At 40.1% G+C, this 19438-nt stretch overlaps 3 protein-coding genes across 3 annotated transcripts in view; 2 read left to right on the forward strand and 1 right to left on the reverse strand.

The window, feature by feature from the left end:
• The window catches only part of Ten-a (Teneurin-a transmembrane protein), a 611676-nt gene extending 608421 nt beyond the window's left edge, over positions 1-3255 (forward strand). Inside the window, exon 25 of the mRNA XM_078188214.1 lies at positions 23-3255. Coding sequence (XP_078044340.1) covers positions 23-984 — 962 coding nt within the window. The 3' untranslated portion in view covers positions 985-3255. The remainder of the gene's footprint in view (positions 1-22) is intronic.
• A 4477-nt stretch (positions 3256-7732) lies between these two features.
• On the reverse strand, positions 7733-8915 carry LOC144478407 (CD151 antigen). Its single transcript, XM_078196257.1, has 5 exons — positions 8727-8915; positions 8390-8560; positions 8211-8300; positions 7973-8092; positions 7733-7798 (listed from the first exon to the last, which is right to left on the reverse strand). The coding sequence occupies exons 1-5, from the start codon at positions 8913-8915 to the stop codon at positions 7733-7735; spliced, it is 636 nt and encodes a 211-aa protein (XP_078052383.1).
• Positions 8916-10300: 1385 nt separating this feature from the next.
• On the forward strand, positions 10301-19282 carry Svr (Carboxypeptidase D svr). Its single transcript, XM_078191045.1, has 15 exons — positions 10301-10892; positions 10977-11221; positions 11326-11481; positions 11550-11725; positions 11793-11940; positions 12046-12140; positions 13569-14077; positions 14161-14634; positions 14725-14996; positions 15365-15539; positions 15611-15990; positions 16067-16208; positions 16299-17781; positions 17867-18043; positions 18120-19282. The coding sequence occupies exons 1-15, from the start codon at positions 10434-10436 to the stop codon at positions 18257-18259; spliced, it is 5031 nt and encodes a 1676-aa protein (XP_078047171.1). The 5' UTR covers positions 10301-10433; the 3' UTR covers positions 18260-19282.
• The last annotated feature ends 156 nt before the right edge of the window (positions 19283-19438 follow it).

Genomic DNA, 19438 nt, shown 5'->3' on the forward strand with positions numbered 1-19438 from the left:
CTCTGTTCAATACGTCTTCCAGACCACATATCATGGCTGAAGCACCTGGGCTACGATCTGAAGAGCCTGGCGCCTCAACTGTTCCCCGACGAGCTGCCCGACAGCCTGGTGCCGCCGGCCCTGGACCCGGGCACCTCGATCTTCGGCAAGAAGAAGCGAACGAGGAATCTGGGCGTGCAGTCGGGCTTCCTGGCTCACATCGCCCAGAGACACTCCGGTGACGCGGTCAGCCTCTCCGCGCCGCCGCGGTCCGCCCTGAAGAAGGACACCAGCGAGCTGATCCCGAGCCGCCTGGGCGCGGCCGCCGATCCTCCGTTCGGCAAAGGGATCCTCGTGTCGAGGACCGGCGACGGCCTGGCGGTGGTATCCAGCGTGCCTACGGCGAACGCGATCTACAGGGACGTGTTCACGTCCGTGTTCAACCGGTCGTACTTCCTGCCGTTCACGTTCGTGGTGCACAGCGCGCAGCAGGACGCGTTCTACTTCGTGAAGGAGGAGACTTGGCGGGCGAGCGAGGACAGGGGCCAGCTGAAGCGGCTCGGCGGCCAGGTGAACACCACGTTCCACGAGAGCGAGAACGGCAGCGGCAGCAGCTCGCTGATCGACGTCAAGATCCACGGGGCTAGCTACGTGGTGAACCTGCGCTACGGCACCACCGCCGAGAAAGAGAAACAAAGACTGCTGCACCACGCGAAGGCGACCGCCATACGGAAGGCCTGGCACCGGGAGCGCGAGGCTCTAAAGGCCAACACGCCGTCCACGATCGAGTGGATGGTCGCCGAGCAGGACGAGATACTGAAGTCCGGGTCCGCGTCCAACTACGAGGGCGAGTACATACACGACGCGCAGCTGTACCCCGAGCTGGCCGAGGACCCGTACAACATCAGGTTCGTGAAGAAGGCGGTCGACCCGTCCAGCAAGAAACGCCGCAGAAGGAGAGGCGCGCCCACCTGCAAGCTATGGTGGCTGGACAAGCTCTGCTAGATCGGCGACCGCGGGTCGAACTAACTAAGTCCTCCTCTCCTGGCACGGGAGAAACTGTCCAAAACAAAGCGGAAGCAAACAGGAATTTTCGGGGCGCGCGCGGCGACGCGACGCCGACCACTGGTGCGAACGAGCGGAGGAGAATGACACACCGGCCACGGCGCCGCGACGACGACGACGACGAAAACGACAACGACGGTCAAACGACGTTGTTGTACGCCGTGCGCGCGCGCGTGCGCGTCGTATCACGCACTTGAACACTATCAAACAAAGAAAAAAAAAAGTTTTATACCAAAGTCTATTTGTGTATTTCGAAGATGCCAAAAACATTAACGTTAATACGATTATTATGTAACGTGATAGGGTGTAGTTGCGTAAAAGGCTCGAAGTCGCGTGACTCGCGCGCGGGTCACCGGTGGTGAAAATGGGAGAGGGCCGCGAGTTACGTTCCGGGGACCCGTCTTCGGGGCAGTCTGCGTGGATGATGCTCGATGATGATGATGTTCCTTCGATGAGATATCGAGCGAGCGAGAGCGTGAGAGAGAGAGAGAGAGAGAGAGAGAGAGAGGGTGTTTAAGAGGGATGGAGACCGGTGCGCGGAACGTGGTCGTGAACGGCGGTGCCATCGTGACAAGGTCGATTCGCCGCGGAATCGGTCGGGTCGGATACCGGAAGCCAAGGCCATTCGTCGTTGAGGGCGAACCGAGTGAGAGAAACTAGTCAATATATAGCTTTACATTGACGTAGAAACTTTTTTCCAGTAGGATAAGGTCGAGCCGAGTGTGTCACGATCGTCGATGTTTACTGTGTGGAGCTAAACCGTGTGTACACCCCTGTCTGTCCGTCTTGTGTGGCCGCGATCGGACCGTACTTGGAACGAATCACGTGTGGCCCTGAGAAGAGAATTTCAAGAGAGAGAGAGAGAGAGAGAGATGGAGGGATGGAGAAGGACGGTGGTACGGTGGGTTCGCGAGTGAGAAAAAGGGGGACACGGAACCGCGAATCTCAACAATGAATGGCCCAATGATAGGACGAGGATCACGGAAATGGACGACGACAGCGGCCGACGCGCAGAAGGAGGATGACGAAGATGATGAAGACAATGATTACGATGATGAAGATGCTGGTGAAGATGACGATGATGACGATGTGAAGATGATGATGATGTTGATGACGAGTAGGAGGAGGATCGTTCAGACGCGCCTCGAATTGACTAATCCCGAATTTAGGCGGTCGAGGAGGAGACGACGTTTAGGGTGTATTATAAAGTGGTGCTTTCGGTGCGACAGTAACGAGCGTGACTAGTTAGAGGACATCACACTAAATAGCGTGGCTAAGGTATTTTTAACTGATGGATGTGTCCTAATCCCAAAAAAACCCCTATGGTTCCCCGTTCAGCGCCAGCGTGTCCACCACTTCCTCTCCTCTGGAGAAAAAAAAGAACCCGCGTCGTTCGCGAAACGTCGGCTCTCCGCGGGGACTAGAGAAAACTAACGCGCCGTTGCCAAAAAAAAAAACAAAAGAAAAACGGCGAGGCGACAGGAAGCGTCGAGAACCGGAAGGAAGCGTCGGGACGCGCGCGCGCGCGCGCGCCGATGTCAGTGTCGCCCGCGAGCCACGCGAACGCGGACGGACTAATTGTCGGTAAATAATTACGTATAAACACAATATCGCAAAATATTCGTGCTTGCTGGATATGAAATAACGAGCGTTAACTATCGTTTCCTTCACCGAGTAACTAAGTGTGTGTATCTAAATTATCGCTGATCAGTGCGGCGGCCGTTTCTCGCGGCGCACTGAGAAAAAAAAAAGAACGCCATATTAACGTCTCTACGCGCGTAAGCTATTTATTTAGCAACTTGCCGAAGCCCCTCGAGTCGCCCGCTGTCAACCCTACCGGCGCCGATCGACTCTGTACAGGGTGGAACCGGGTGATCCATCTAAGCGTCCCCGAAGAATTTATCGAAGCCGATCCGTGCTTCTCTATCGCTACGGCTGCCCGTTGCGCGCTTGCCGTCGTCTTGAACGTTTCAGAGGTTTCATTCAACTATTTCGCGGGGTACGATCTGCCTCGACCCTCGACTGGTGGGTTGTCTTTTTTTTTTAAAAAAATAAAATAGGAATGTATTCGTCTCTTAGAGTTATATTCTCACGATGTTGCTCGATTCGTATCTGTTATAAATTTTGGCTTACGCATCCGCAGCTTGGCTAACACCTTCAAAATCTGCGTGGCACAATGTCGAAAGTTTTAATAAAATTTTAGTATCCCCATTTTATTTTCGTTTCATTTATATCCTTGGGCGAGGAAATCGAAATTTCGTTGCTGTCTCTCTGAAACACTCCTGCGAATTCCTGCGCAACTGATACAGCATCGCCTTATTTTTAGTTTCAAAGTATATTAAAGCTACATTGAAATTATAATTATCAATGCTGCTGTCGAGTCGTTTTAACGCTTGATAACTTCCAAGAAGAAGAAAAGAATTTAGATAAAGTTCGCTTCGAGGAAAATATCGAAAGCCTTCACCCCCCACCCAGTTAAGGATCGACAGTCTCCGTCTTCAATTCGAGATCGCGTCCGCAAACTCTCTCGCCGATCGAAATCGTTCAAGTAGCACACAGCGCAGTCTTCGTATCTCTCAAGAGACGGAAAAAAACTCAAGCGGCCCCAATCAAAAGCTGCTCGATCGCGCAGCGCGGTTAGGGTTGATAGCCGGGCGGTGCCTTAGTCTCCCGACCCCGTTCCCGCCCACAACCCCCCTCACCACCCACCACCCCTTCCTTTGTTTCTTTCTTTCGACGTTATTCCCTTCGATTGCCCACCACCGCCACATTCGATACTTTTGCGACGGCTTTGGACGGCGCCATTTTTAACGGGACTTAGATAGGCGGCACCGCGACGACGACGATTGTATAACGCGGCTAGAATGAAAATCGAGAAAAAACGACAAAATCGAAAAAAAAAATAAACACTATACGCTGAGTGTATAAACGTTACGGAAGGAACAGAAAAAAGGTGAGAGAGAGAGAGAGAGATAGTATATATATAGAGAGAGAGAAAAAGAAAGTGGGGAGGGAGGTAAAATACGGGAAGAGAGAAAGAGAAAAAGATGAAGAGAGAGAGAGAGAGAGAGAGAGAGAAAGATATATAGGAAAGCTTCGTGTAATGTATTTTTTACTCGGTCTCGAGTGTTTAGAGCTATTGTGTAACAGCAAAAAACTCTCCAAATTCTGCGGTCCAAGGGAGCTCACGTCGGTGAGGCGAGGCAACGGAGACGGTCGCGCTCGAGTTCGTTTCGCGCGCGTTTCTCCTCTCGCGAATGAACACACCGCGCGGACGATACACCGAAAAGAATCGCCGGGAGTACGCGTCGCGATGTTCGTTACGCATGCAACCGCGTCGGGATCGTCGTTTATCGTCGAGCACCTCCATATACGCGGGCGGGGATCGCGCAACGTTCTCGTTCTCCCCCCCCCCCCTTACGGAAAACCAAACGCTGCCATCGCGACTGCCAAAACGAGAACGGATGACGCCATCAGAGCAACAGCTTCGACATGTGGTCGTCTAAAAACACTCACACTGCCCAAGCTCCCTTCGAAGACCTCTCACGCCCCCCCTTCTCCATCCCCCCTGTGCCCCCCCCCCACCCCCCCCTAAAAACTTTCCCACCCCCCCCCCCCCCCCCCCAACCCTGTTTACTTCGTATCTGTAACCAGTATATCTATGTAATTTACCAAACGCGGATCGCGGTACACGGCGTTCAAAGAATCGACTATTTTTTAAAACGCGGATAGTAAGCATCGAGTGTCAAATTATTAAATGTGGGAGAGCGAGACGGAGAGAATGAGGGATCGTGTGTATGTGCGTGTGTGTGTCTGTGTATATGTCAGCGCGAACGAGATACGGAGAGAGCCTATACGGTTTCACGGTGGATAATTGTGTACTCGGGGAAACAAATATGGTGTGCAGGGTGTCGCGAGAAGCTTGTACTTCGAGTTCTACGTGCGCGCGTGATCTAGAGAGAAAGAAAACGCGGAAACAAACGGAGAAAATATTCCGGGGGACATACGATTGGGTGGGGGAGGGGGGAGGGAGAGAGAGAGAGAGGATATGGAACGATTGGGAGTTTGATCGACGATTCGCTTCTCTGACTTCCGTGAAGTTTCTCGTCTTCTCGTTTCGCAGAATTCTATCGACCGAAGAAAACTTTTTACACGTGTCCCCGACAAAATGTTCTCCTCGATCGCGCGGGGCAGGGAGGGGGAGGGGAGGGGAAGGGGGGGTTGGGGGTCGCGATTAAATATAAATATGAATATAAATACAAATATATATATATATATACATATAAATATATATATATGAATATAAATACTTCTGGAATTAACGGGGTAGAAATCGAAGGAGTAAATCGATTATTATTATTATTATTATTATTATTATTACTATTATTGCTATTATTACGATGATTATTATTACCATTATTTTTATTACTATTTTTAGTACTACTACTCTTATTATTATTTTTATTATAATTGTCACTACTATTATTTTTATTATTATTATTATTATTACGATTATTGATTAATTATTGCCGCGACTACTGACGCGGATCGTATTATTAATGGAAAAAGAGAGAAATTATGTATGGCCGGAAGCTAGCTGAATCCGTCGGACCACGTGATGATGATAATGAAAATGTTAATGATGATGCTAATGATGATGATGGTGATGACTATGGTGATGATGATGATGATGATGATGATGATGAGAATGATATTGTGAGGCACGTAATTCTCGCGAAGCGAATCTCGTTGTCGACATTCAGATCAGGAACTGAAGTTTCGGTTGGAGAGAAAGAGAGTGAGAGAGAGCGAGGAGAGAGAGAGAGTGATATACTAAAGAGAAAAATAACAAAAATTAAGAGTGCGAGAGAGAGAGAATGAGAGGGAGAGAGAGAGAGAGAGAGAGAGAGAGAAGAGTGTGTGAATGGCAGAAGAGTCAAGTCCTGCTGCAGCTACTATGACCACTACCCCTAAGTAGATTAAACGCTACTTTGCCGCTGATCTAATTGTTTACTGTCACGTGTTGCTGTAAACCTAAACTAACGATACGATATATTTTATTTATATAATCTAATCGACTGTATTTATTGTAAATAGTCACGATGTTTGCTATGATATAATATATCTGTAATTGGATGGAAACCTGCCTGAGACTGCGCCCAGCCCTGTCCTCTATTATCTATGTCTCCCTGTGCTCACACGCACGGACACACACGCACACTGCCACGCGTGCTGCGCAAATCGGATCGTCCAATGTCTAATTCATAGTTTTCCAACCGAGCCTATTCGATTTCAGTTTCTAATTACTTCGCGTTCTTCTTTCGATCTAATTTTCTAAAACTCGAAAATCGCGTGCCAGTCTCATAGAAATTCGGATAACAGAGATGGTTTACCATGATACATTTTTAATGGGGTTGCAGCCTAAAACATAGTTGGAAAACTATGGTCTCATTCATTCGGCTATGTCCACGTCGCTTTCGATGGGATACAAAATTATCGCGACGAGAACTAACCCTTCCTTTATCGCAGAGCTTGCTAAACTATTATGTTGCACAAATCTTGAAGTATACAAATTACTTACAATACTTTTCATTATATTTCACATTAAATTTCATACCACTTTCTAATTATTGTCGCTGCAAAGAAGAGGAATTAATTCTCATTCGCTAATTGTACGAACAGAAATATTCATGCAAGCAAATTAATATTATAATTGTTATTATAATTAAATCGTAGTTCATGTTCGATGAGGAAAGGAATTACTATAGTCGACAGACATTATTATCAACGATCAAAAGCGACAGGGGCATCAGAGATTAGGACGATCGACCGATTCAGTTACACACGTACACGCGAATGCGCGCGCGAGTGGACAGGCGGATCTATATATGTATGTATATGTATACAAGGGAACGATCAAAGTTGGCGGGGGAATTCGTGGACGAACAGGTGCAAGCACAGTTACTTAGGGTATCTGGGCGACTAGGAGAGATAAAGACAGATCTGTATCGCGTTCAACGAGCTATTATTAACGATGTCAATACATTTTTGTCGTCCCGCAACGAACGAAATTCCGGTGCACGTCATGTTGTCGGGACTATGCCCTCTCACCACCTCCCCACACCCCCTCTATTCATCGATTTCACGAGAAAAAGAAAAAAAATGCAAAAGCTAGAGAGAATCTCGTTTCGGGAACACTTTCGAGAACGACAGAGCACACGACGGCCAGAGATAATTTTTTATAAATGTATTTTTTTCCTTGCGGCGTTCGCGACGATCCGTGGATCGGCGATCGTCGCGGATGCTCTCGAAAGAGTTGTGAACAAAATGATACGATGGAAACGAAAATGGGAAAACAATCCGGAGAGAGAACAAAAAAAAAAAGAAAGAAAGAAACGTGGAACTCTGATCGCCGCCATGACAGGCGCACACCGTGTCGCCACCCAAAAACCAAGCATGTCCAATAAACTTACAATATTACTATCATTAAGTACAATATATTAAGTGTTTTCAGAAAATATATGATCTATATATGATAATAAAAACGGGAAAACGTTTCATCGGCCAGTTTCTTATTCTCTCTTCTCGATCCTCGTGTATCGATCCTTCGCCCTCAGCCTCTACAATTACGACGGTACAATCGTAGAATTGTTTTACTATATTATTTGCTAAAGAAGCGAGATGATTTTCATCTGTTGGATCGGCGCTCCTTTAATCTACACAGGATGCAGAGGGCGAAAGAAAAGTTCATTACCTAAAAGTCAATGATTGAACGTTACTTATATTGTATTATTATAAAGAAAGATAGTAAAATTGTGAAACCATGAATATCCTTCATCCTCTCATAGCGGGCTTTTAACTTTTTCTTCTATATCATTTCATTTAAAAATTTCGCGCACGCGGCGTTATATGATCTTCGTTAACTTACTAGAATTATGAAAATCAGCAGAGCTGTTATGCTTATGGCATGCACGTGCGACTTCAGCAAAAGCGCGGCGTTTCGAAGACAGCCGACTTTGAACGCTACGGCTTCCGTCATAATTATACACTAAAAACGTTAATAAGAAATCGTGGTTTAATTGACCTACAGACGTCTACTCTCCTTCGCTAAATTTTCGTAAATTAATCGAGTCCAGGAGCAAACGATTTTGGACAAAATTAATTACTTGATCGATGGCTTTGGCGCAACAACTCTTGGGGATACTGATGTGATAATTGGCCCAGTCTTTCGGTGACTTAATCCCGCAGCACTTTAACTAAAATAAAGATTTCTGTTAATATATAAATCGTACAAAGCGACAGGAAGAACGTAAAATAGAAGAGACTTTTTAGCACGGTCTCTTACGTATCTATGGGTGCTATCCCAAGACCTTCTGTACGATGGCGAGGAATCGTAATTTTTCATGGCGGCGACCATGTCCGCCTGAATGTTCTTCAGAATTTCTTCGACGATCCAAAAGCTCGACACGGCGGTTACGAAGATAATGGAAAGGAACAGTAAGCATAGAGACGCGTACTAAAATCAAAACAACGTTCTATATTAATTACTACAGGTTAATTAACACGTTACCCGCCGCTTCTGAAGCAATATAACGCTCTATAAAAGAAACGTCTTTAAAAAATAGTAATTAACGTAGGTAACGTGTTAAAATATTTTTGTCTAATGATAGAGTTGAACTAACGATCTTCAAGTATAGCCTTCGTTTTCGAACGAGACTGATTATCCCGAGTAACGACGTGAGGGCGCCAACGAGACCGACGAGTAGCAAAGTGATCAGGAATATCCGATGTCCGATCAATCGGGACATTATTCTTTCGTCAGCGAGAGTCCACACCGACATTACCACGCCAACTATGCCTGCAAGCTTCATTTATTGTAAGAAAAGTTAAACGAACGTTCCAGGTAGAAACGTTTCTTCCATTAGATGGAAGATGTCTCTTTTCAAAAAGCTGAAAAGTTTTTATTTTCTACATATATCGTTGATGGTACTATTCCTTAAGGGTCTTGTAAGTTATTTATTTAATTAAGTTATTTATTGCTCACGAATGTCGTCGCGTTGATCGACAAGAAAACGTTCCTAACGCAGACGTGGAAGAAATGGTCGCGAGGGAAACGGTTGAACCGCATTCCAAGGAATCGCGGCACTTTCTCGGTGGAGGCGGTGGCATTGCTATCGGTGACATCGTCGTCTTCCGTTTCCGGTTCGTCCTCGCTTTTGCCGTCCCCGTGGTGTCTCGCACCGGTGAAGAAATTGTTCCAGTTCATGTGCCTTCCAGCGACCTGAAATTTATCGAGAAAAACAAATGAATGAAAGCGAACGAATGATATAAAAATTCGCGTTGTAGGTACATATTCTGATTCACCCCTCCCCTTGTCCGTGAAAATAGAAGACTATATCAAGCTATATAATATATAAAGCTATTTGGAAGAGGAATCGTTATGAATATTAAACAGTATAAAACTTCGATAATTTAATTATTTAAAAGTATTTTGTACCGGCACTTTTGTTGGTAATTCTTATTGAAATAATGGATTTATTAATCGTCGATACCGATTCATTGAAACCAAGCGCCGTTCCTGACAGACAGCGCTCCTTGCGGCGAAATCTCGAAGCTCCGTACAGCGCCAATCAGTATCGCGGCAAAACGCTGAAACTTCTAGCCAAATCAAGTATATACATGTATATAACTAATTTGGCTAGCAGTTTCAGCGTTCTGCCGCGATACTAATTAGCGCTGTACGAACTCCGAATTTAGTCTCGATTTTCCCCGCAAGGGGCGCCGGACGTCCGGGAATCCCGGACTTTTTAAAAATTCCAAGATGTTCGGGATTCCCTGGAAAATGTAAATTCCGGGAAATGCGGGATCTCGGCTGCGCAGCATATTCCCATATACTATTTATAATACTATTTTGTTTCTACATAAAATTCTATTCAACTGCGTCGGGAATGTGGAACATTATTAGCTAGAAATAGAACTTATCTATCGGGGCGATAGAAAAAGTAGAGAAAATTATCATAGCACGTATAAAGTATATCTACGTGTTCGTGCACATAATGATAAAATTACATACGTGTATTATAGATAGAAATATAAACGCTGCAGTATGATTCACTTGCAAGCATTAAATAATTCTTCGGTTCATAGTATAAAAGATAACACGAATGTAGATATCGTTTAGCGTGCATCTCCTACCCTGCTCTACTAACCCCACTCTACCTACCCTACTCTACCCACGCTTAAATGTGCTGGTGGACCTGTGGACGTCATCAGTATATCAGTGTGCTATGTATATCGACGTTGTATGTATGTATATAATTGGCTGTGTAGGATGTCTTGCTGAGATTTGAACAGTTTTATTCCATTGTTCTGCCAATATTCATTCCAATATGTTACGGACAGGTGCTATCTATTGTGTTGTGCTATTTGTTTGCTCGTTGATTGGGGTTATAAATGGTTACGCGATTCATTCCGAAGAGAAGCTGGACGAAGACTTCATTGCTCCTCGCTACACACATTACGAGGAGCTTAAAAAGTTGTTCACCTCCTTGTCCGAAAAGTATCCTAATTTGGCCAGAGTATTCTCCGTAGGGAAGTCCGTAGAGGGCAGAGATCTGTTGGTTCTCGAAATCTCCGAAAATGTCAACCAACGAAAGTTGGGTGAGCCAATGGTCAAATATGTCGCCAATATGCACGGCGACGAAGCCGTCGGCAGAGAGCTGTTGGTTTATCTCGCTCAATATCTTCTGCACAATTATGGCAAAGACGAGCGTATCACGAAGCTGGTGAACAATACAGATATCTTCCTTATGCCGTCTATGAACCCTGATGGCTTTGAGAAATCAGAGGTAACGTTTAAATCTTACTGTGTATGGTTTGTCTTTGTAGTTTGTATTTGGTAACAAGCATTGATCGAATTTTTATCACATTAGGAGGGGAAATGTGACTCTAAGAAAGATTTCTCGGGACGTGAGAATGCGAATCATGTTGATCTGAATCGAGACTTTCCAGACCAGTTTGATAGTAGAACCAGTCAACTACAAAAAGGTGGCAACATATTGGACGGACGTCAAAATGAGACGATAGCTGTGATGACATGGATCGCTAAGGAACCTTTTGTATTGTCTGGCAATCTTCACGGAGGGGCTGTTGTAGCCAGTTATCCATACGATTCTGGGTAACAAATAATCAAATCATAATTTAGCTTCATATCAAATGCCATTCTGGGTTGATTTTAGTACTGTATTAGAGCATTTATTTAATCAAAATATTTATTCTCAGAATTTCAAGAACCTGCTGTATTGAAAGTAAAAGTCCAGACGATGAACTGTTCAAATATTTAGCCCACGTATATGCAGATAATCATCCAACAATGCGTGCAGGCAATGCTTGTCTTCCAGACAATTTTGCAGGTGGTGTTACTAATGGAGCTTTTTGGTAAATATTATTTACTACTACTTATGAGAGTACTGTTTGAGAAATTGACTAAATTTGATATGCTTTAGGTACGAAGTGATTGGTGGTATGCAAGATTTCAATTATGCTGTGTCCAATGCATTCGAGATAACATTTGAACTTAGTTGCTGTAAATATCCAGAAGCTTCATTAATGCCAGAACATTGGAACTTAAATAAGGAGTCTCTTATAAAGTATTTTGAACAAGCGCATATGGGAATAAAAGGTTCTAAAATATTAATGAAATGCCATTAATCGCCAGTTATAAAATATACCTTAGCTACTCATTTTAGGGCTTGTACGAGATTCCGATGGTCAAGTGATAGAAGCAGCTAATATTATTGTAGACGGAATTGACCATAATGTTTCAACAACAAATCGTGGAGAATACTGGCGTTTATTACTGCCTGGTACTTATATGGTTCATGCGGAATCGTGGGGGTTAGTATCTTCGTATAACAAACGTAAAAATAATATATCGTCGTAACGCTGTTTAATAGAACATGATATTTCACGATGGTATATTTCTCTTTTTCTCTATTGTAGATATCAACCGAGTAAAGTAGTAACAGTTACGGTAAACTCGGGTGAACCAACTATTGTCAATTTCACTTTGAAACCGGACACCTTTGATGACCAAGGTAATCAAGATATAGATTATCCTCGTATGTTACCACTTCTAAATCAGTATTCCCCATTGTACAAATTAATACGCTCTTACGAAGACATCGACTACTAGCTTAATTTTTGTGCAGCTTACAATATAACTCCTCTGTGTTACATCCGTTTCTTTCAATTACTTTTTCATGTAACTTGATTTTCTTAGCCATTTCTTACTGTATATTATTTTCTTGTTATTCATTTCTTTTTATCGATTATTTTTCTCGTTTCATTATTTTTGTTCTATTATGTGTTTTTATTTCTTTATTTTACAGCACCGATACGATAAAATAGCCACTCGACATCATTTGATATCTTCCGAAATATCCATGCATTTTATTATAGTCTATATTTTACAAGCATACAAAATATACACACAAGGTATGGAGAAATAATGCGTACAAAAATAATAATTGATCGCAAACTATTGGGAGTACAAATAATTGAAAAGAGTCTCTTTCCTTAGCGTTCAGATTTGTTACAATTTTTATTTGAAACAAGATGTGGGAGCATAAATTTCAGAAAGATTCTTATGTACCGAATTTGCACATTGCTAGAGAATTTAACACGGTCATTTTCAATGCTGAATCACTACCAATTTTTTAAGCCATAGATTACTTACTATCGAACACATTCTGAACTGTGATCTATTTTTTATTTGAATGCTCTCTTACGTCATTTTTACATTGACAAACACTTAAAAATACTAATGTATATATATTTTTTTATAAATATGTTTTTACACAATTAATTAACTGAATCTATATATCAGTAAGATTTTTAACATATTCACATACTCCACAATGTTAATAAAAAGACATATGTTATTTTTTTATATATTCTTTTTTTTATTTTTTATTTTTTTTTTTAATTAAAACGAGAATTTCTTATATCGAACAAAATAATCTCAATGCAATGGTGACATATAAACATTTTCTAAACGTTTTTAGTGCACGATACATTATATGGACGTTTATTATGAAAGTTTAATAATTATGTTAGAAGAATGTAAAACAGTGAGCGATGTTTAAGATTGTATTTGTAATTAGATGTATAGTACACCATGTTTGAACTAAATGTATATCTGAAATTAAAAATAAAATATTATATTTGCCTCAGAAAATGAGTTAGATTCTTTCAAATATTTTCCAACCTTCTCCTATAATTTTTTATCAGTGGCTTAACACAATTCATTGATGTACATTTTATTGCTTTCACCTTTATTAAGCTTTTATTTTCTCTATACCTTGTGTTAAAATGCATTTTTAATCAATCTGTTCATTTATCTACTCTATTTGACTTTTTTCGTATCTTACATGAAAAGAACATTAAATACTATTTTAATTTAGCTTTATTACTGATATTCACAAAATCTTTTCATTTATAATAATGTGTTTCTTTCCAATTAGGCAAATTAAGTTCATCTAAAGTCGAGAAAATAATGAAATCTATAGACAAATATGGATTCTTTCACAATACTACATTTAAGCATCATAATTATGTAGAAATGGAAAAATATTTGATGGACTTGAACGGAAATTACCCAAATATTACAAGTCTCTATAGCATAGGAAAATCTGTCAAAGGACGTCAATTATATGTGATGGAAATAACGGAAAATCCTGGGAAACACAATCCAAATAAACCGGAAGTGAAATATATAGGAAATATGCACGGAAACGAAGTTGTTGGCAGAGAAATTTTATTGTTGTTATTAAGATACCTATGCGAAAATTATGAAACTAATGATAGAGTTACGAAAATACTTAAAAACGTTAGATTACATGTAATGCCAAGTATGAATCCGGATGGATACGAAATTTCTCAAGAAGGAGATGTGTCTGGGGGACATGGCAGATCAAATGCCAGGGGTGTTGATCTGAATAGAAACTTTCCCGATCAGTATGGCGTAAATAAAGTACGAATAATTAATCTTTAGTAAAATATTTACTATCATAGTTATTTGTCAGAGTCTTTATTTTTGCACAATTTATGTTACAGTACAATAGCGAACAAGAACCTGAAACAAAAGCGGTAATGAAGTGGATTGCCGAAATTCCATTCGTTCTATCTGCTAATTTTCATGGGGGGACATTGGTAGCAAATTACCCATACGATAATACGCCACAGTATGCACCTAATGCCCCAAACGTTAGTCCAGACGATGCCGTCTTCAAAGCATTATCACTAGCTTACTCAAACGCTCATCCCCGTATGCATCTTGGTGAACCTTGCCCACCGCTTCCAAACGAACGACTTAATATGCCAAGTTTACTCGAGGAACGATTCCCAGATGGGATAACCAATGGAGCCGCCTGGTACTCCGTCAGTGGTGGAATGCAGGACTACAATTACCTTCACAGCAATGATTTTGAGATTACGTTAGAAGTTGGGTGTACAAAGTTCCCAAATAGTACTGAACTGCCAACATTTTGGTTGCAAAATAGGGAACCGTTATTACGTCTTATTGAAATGGTACACGATTCACAATAGTACAGACCAATACTATTTAAATTATCCGTGTCTACATTATATTAGGATAATTATAATTATTACGGTTTACAGTCTCGAAAAGGTGTACACGGTATAGTCCGTTCATCCATCGGTACCGCCATACCTCATGCCAAAATATCTGTGGATGGAATTAAACACGATGTCCACGCAGCCGAAGGTGGTGACTATTGGCGACTTTTGGTTCCAGGAAAATACAATATTACAGCTAGCGCAGTAGGATATGAACCCCAAACGCAGAACGTAATTGTACCCGAGGGGGACAATATGGGCGAAGGAGAAGTAACATTGGACTTTACGCTAATGCGCGATGATCCTCAGCATTGGTATAATTATACGCAGCCTTTTATCTTAATCATGAGATGAGGGAATATCTTAACATTCATGAACGTTGAACTTTACAGAATAATATCATTTATATGTCGTTAAATATTATAAAGGATCTTATTTAATAAGGAATAATAAGAATTTCGTTTTACGAAGAAATTTAAGCCTCAAGTAACATTAAGTAAATACTTCTAAACATTTTCGTGTATACTGTTTTCTGTTGGTTGGATTTTATGGTCTATTTTCAAGTATTGAGAACGATATCATGTTGTTTATTGGACATTCACGTTTTAACGTTAAACATGAGATTTCACATGCACTCGTAAATTATAATAAGTTTAAGTAACAATACAAACTCCTGTTTCAGGTCATCTGCATATGATTTCCGACTAATAGCAAATTTACAGAATGTATATTTAACAAATGCAGAATTAAACGCCCGGTTTAGCGAATTAGAAAGTCATCAACCAAACACTGCCGAATTCGAAGCTGGAAGCTCGCTGGTTAACATGGCTATTCATTCGTTAAAAATTACACACGATGTAGGTATCTCTTAATGAAAATAAGATATATTATGACTGCATAAAATATTTCATGTTCAATATGTTTGTAGATGGGAGCACCAGAAGAAAACAAATTTCACATTGGTTTAATCGGAGGACTGTTCGCCTCCCAACCAGTGGGCAGAGAAATTCTACTGCGTTTAGCTACTCATATTCTTATGGGAAATCAAATTGGAGATCCTCCTACACAGCGCATATTAAATAATTCCGTTCTACATATCATTCCCGGTGTCGATCCAGGTTTCGATAATATATATGATAATCAAGAATGCAATCCTATAGTGAAAGGCGAAGTTGGCGAGGAAATCTTGCACAAAAGCACTACGACTTCTGATCAGATTAATTCGGTTAGCAGCGCATTTAAGAAAATGATAACCAATGAAAAATACGATGTGATCATTATATTAGGAAGCGGAGCACGTAAAGTTAGGTAAGAAAACGCTTAAACCTCCAGTTCTTTAGATGAATTAACAGAACAGCTTACACATTTCATATCATTATTGTAGTTATACAGACAATAATTTGCATGTGTATAAAACGCTCGCCGAAAATTATGAACATTCAACGCACAAAGGGACGTGTAATATTCTTAATAGCGAAGTTAAAGAAGTGCAAGATTATATTCGGAACGAATATAATGTTCCTGTAGTAAGTAATAGAGATGTGAATGATCGTCGTTACTTTTTAATTCTAATTTGCCTATTGTATAATTCTACTGTAATCTTTAAATATTTTCAGATGAGCGTCAACGTGGATTGTTGCAAGTATCCGCCCGCCGCATCCATTCCAATCATTTGGCGCGAAAATTTACTGCCTCTGATACAACTTGTTCATAGCTTAACAACTGGTGTTCGCGCGATTGTAACGGATGTTAATAATGTTCCTTTGAGAGAGGCTGTAGTTAAACACGGAACGATGCAATATGAAGTTTCGAAGAATATGGCTTACTTTAAGACTATTCTGCTTCCTGGTGATTATACGTTCGTATTCACCTGCGAAGGATACGTGGATCAGTCTGTGAACATTCACGTGGAGAATGAGCATATAACTGATCTTACCGTTAAGCTGGTAAAAAGTAATACAGGCGTGGAGAAATATGAAGAAGGTAACGAAGATTCGGAGCCAAATGCTTTGAACAGAATGTTAACTGATCTAAATGATAAGTACTCACAATTGTCTGTTCTGCGGACTATGGGAAGATCGAAGAAGGGTGTTCGCATAATGTATTTAGAAATTGGAGCTGAAAATAATTATAAACGTGTAGGCCGTCCGTCAATTGCATTTGTAGCCGGTGTTACTAATGGCATACAAGTTACGTCCAAAGTCTTGCTACATTTCGCTACATATCTCTTGGACCATTATAGAAAGAATACTACTGTTACAAATTACTTAGATAAGTATACGATATATATCGTTCCAGATTTCACTCAAAGCCCTAATAGAAATCTATCGTGTTCTTCCCAAGTTGTTGATGACCTACAATTTCCTATTAAAACAATGCTTTCTAGCGAAGCGAGCGTAATAATTAAGTGGTTCAGAAAAATGAAACCAATGTTAGCGATCAATTTAAATATTGGTGCCCAACATATTGAAATTCCCTTTGCGAAAAGTTATGGTAGGGTTCCAGAACACGTGTATGAAACCGATGATGATACTGTACTACAAGATTTAGCAACTACCTACTTAAAACACAATGTTCATATGAATTCAAAAAATTCAGTCTGTGATCATGAGTTACATACAAATATTAACGGCGTTGTTTATGCTGGAAATGGTATTGGTGGAAAGAGAGAGCATTCCTTGGTGGATTATATTTATTTAAATACCAGTACTTTGATGATGGATGCATACATTACGTGTTGTGCTACGGACGATTCGAGAAACGTGTTTGAAGATAATAAAGATAGTTTCTTAGCTATGGTAGATAAGCTGAACAACGGAGTGAAAGGATTTGTTCTCACGAGGAAAAACGAACCGCTGGAAAATGCTATTTTATCATGCAATAATTCTGTACACCATGTTGAAAGTGGAATAAATGGAGTCTACTGGCTTCTACTTCAACCTGGCACTCATGCTATCAGTGCCAAAGCAAATGGATACATTCCACAGACTAAAGTTTTCGTTACAACAGATATACATAGTATCTCAAATTTAATGTTTAAATTAAGATATAACGACAAGTTCCTAGGAATGCCCAGAATTGTTTTCATTATAATTATAAGTAAGATATTAAATACAAATATGCATAAAGTAGATTAAGTATTCATTTTTCTGAGGAATAATTATTTAAAATTGCTTCTCCTTAGGTACTATATGCTTTGGAATTATTGCCTGTGCTGTGTTCATGTATGCAAACTGTACGTCTTCTGAACAGTCACAGAAAAATAATCGAGGCGGATACGCATTCAGTTTACTTAAAGACGGAACAAGCTTTTTCGATGACGATGAGAAAGAAATTGAAATATTTAGAAGGCCAGCAAATGGTAAGTACCGCTGCTTCCGAAAACTTGTATCTGTCGTTGAGTGCATTTATCCATTATCTGTATTCTATTTTTGTAGGGCATATGCAACCGAGTGAAGTAACAAAACCATATTTTGATGATGACAATATGTCTAGTTCTGATGATGCCAGTGATTTAGAATTTATTGCGCCGGGTCAAGTTCAATGGGAAGACAAAACGCCAACAGAAAATAGATAGTATTCTCTGCAAATAAAAAGATTTTAAATTTTAAATAATTTTAGCATTTACAAGAAATCGATTGCCTTCCGTTATCATATTTACTAGTTGCGCCGACTTATTTGAGATACATGTATGTGACAAAATGTCAATAATATCAAGTTGAAGTGATAATACTATAGTGACGCAAATTATAGTGGAGCTTTTTTTTTAAAAAAAAGATCGAAGCAAAGATCTTCGATTTATTTCACCAAGCAGGCTTTCAAAGGGAAATTATTCGTAAAAATTTTAGACTTATATCGAGATATAAAATGAAAGGCAAATAACAAAGAAAATGTTCTTTTTATTTACAGAAAATGTACTTAAAAGTGTTATGAAAGTCAAGGAGAATATATATATAAATATAGTTTAAATATGTATGTATTTCAAAGTTGAAATGAATTTTATTACACAACAAAGAGGATAGATATGTTTTAAAAAGTGTAATTAATATTTTTATATGTGACGCAGAATTAATATTTCATATGCAATAATGCAATATACATTCCAAAAATGTTTTATATGTTATTTATATGCAATTTAAATGCATTTAGTATCATAAATTATTGTAAACTTTCAATTTGTAAAACATATCATTTATGAATACGACTGTTGTCTTCAAGCCGATTATAATAATGAATATACATATTGTATCTATCTATTCTTAAATTCATATAATATTTTGATGAGTATTATTAAAATCTTTTAATATATTTATAGATACTTTTATTGAGTCTTGGTACCATTCTCTGTTCAATATAAAATATATTGTTTGTAATAATATACATGTGAATCAAACAAAACTCATTCGCGATGAGTACTTAAAAGAATTGATATCTTATTTTAGATAAACAACCTAATATTAAGAAACATTAGTTTTCTATTCAAAAATGTATATTCTGTGATTAAGATATCATTTGAAAATATGTATGTGTTCGAATAATAACAAATTTATAATTTTACTGTGACAACAAATCTGTTCGTTTTCAATAAAAAGAATGTGCAAAATAATTACTTATTATTATAGAACTCTGGAGAAGAATTGATTTATACCTACTATATTTATTATTTGCACCGTTTTACGGAGCAGAGTTTATTGCGGTGAAAACTAAAATTTCAATGAATTTAAAATGGCGCGGTTGTATACATGCGCGTATGTAT

Source organism: Augochlora pura, chromosome 2 (assembly GCF_028453695.1).
Source record: "Augochlora pura isolate Apur16 chromosome 2, APUR_v2.2.1, whole genome shotgun sequence".
Taxonomy (NCBI): Eukaryota; Metazoa; Arthropoda; class Insecta; order Hymenoptera; family Halictidae; genus Augochlora; species Augochlora pura.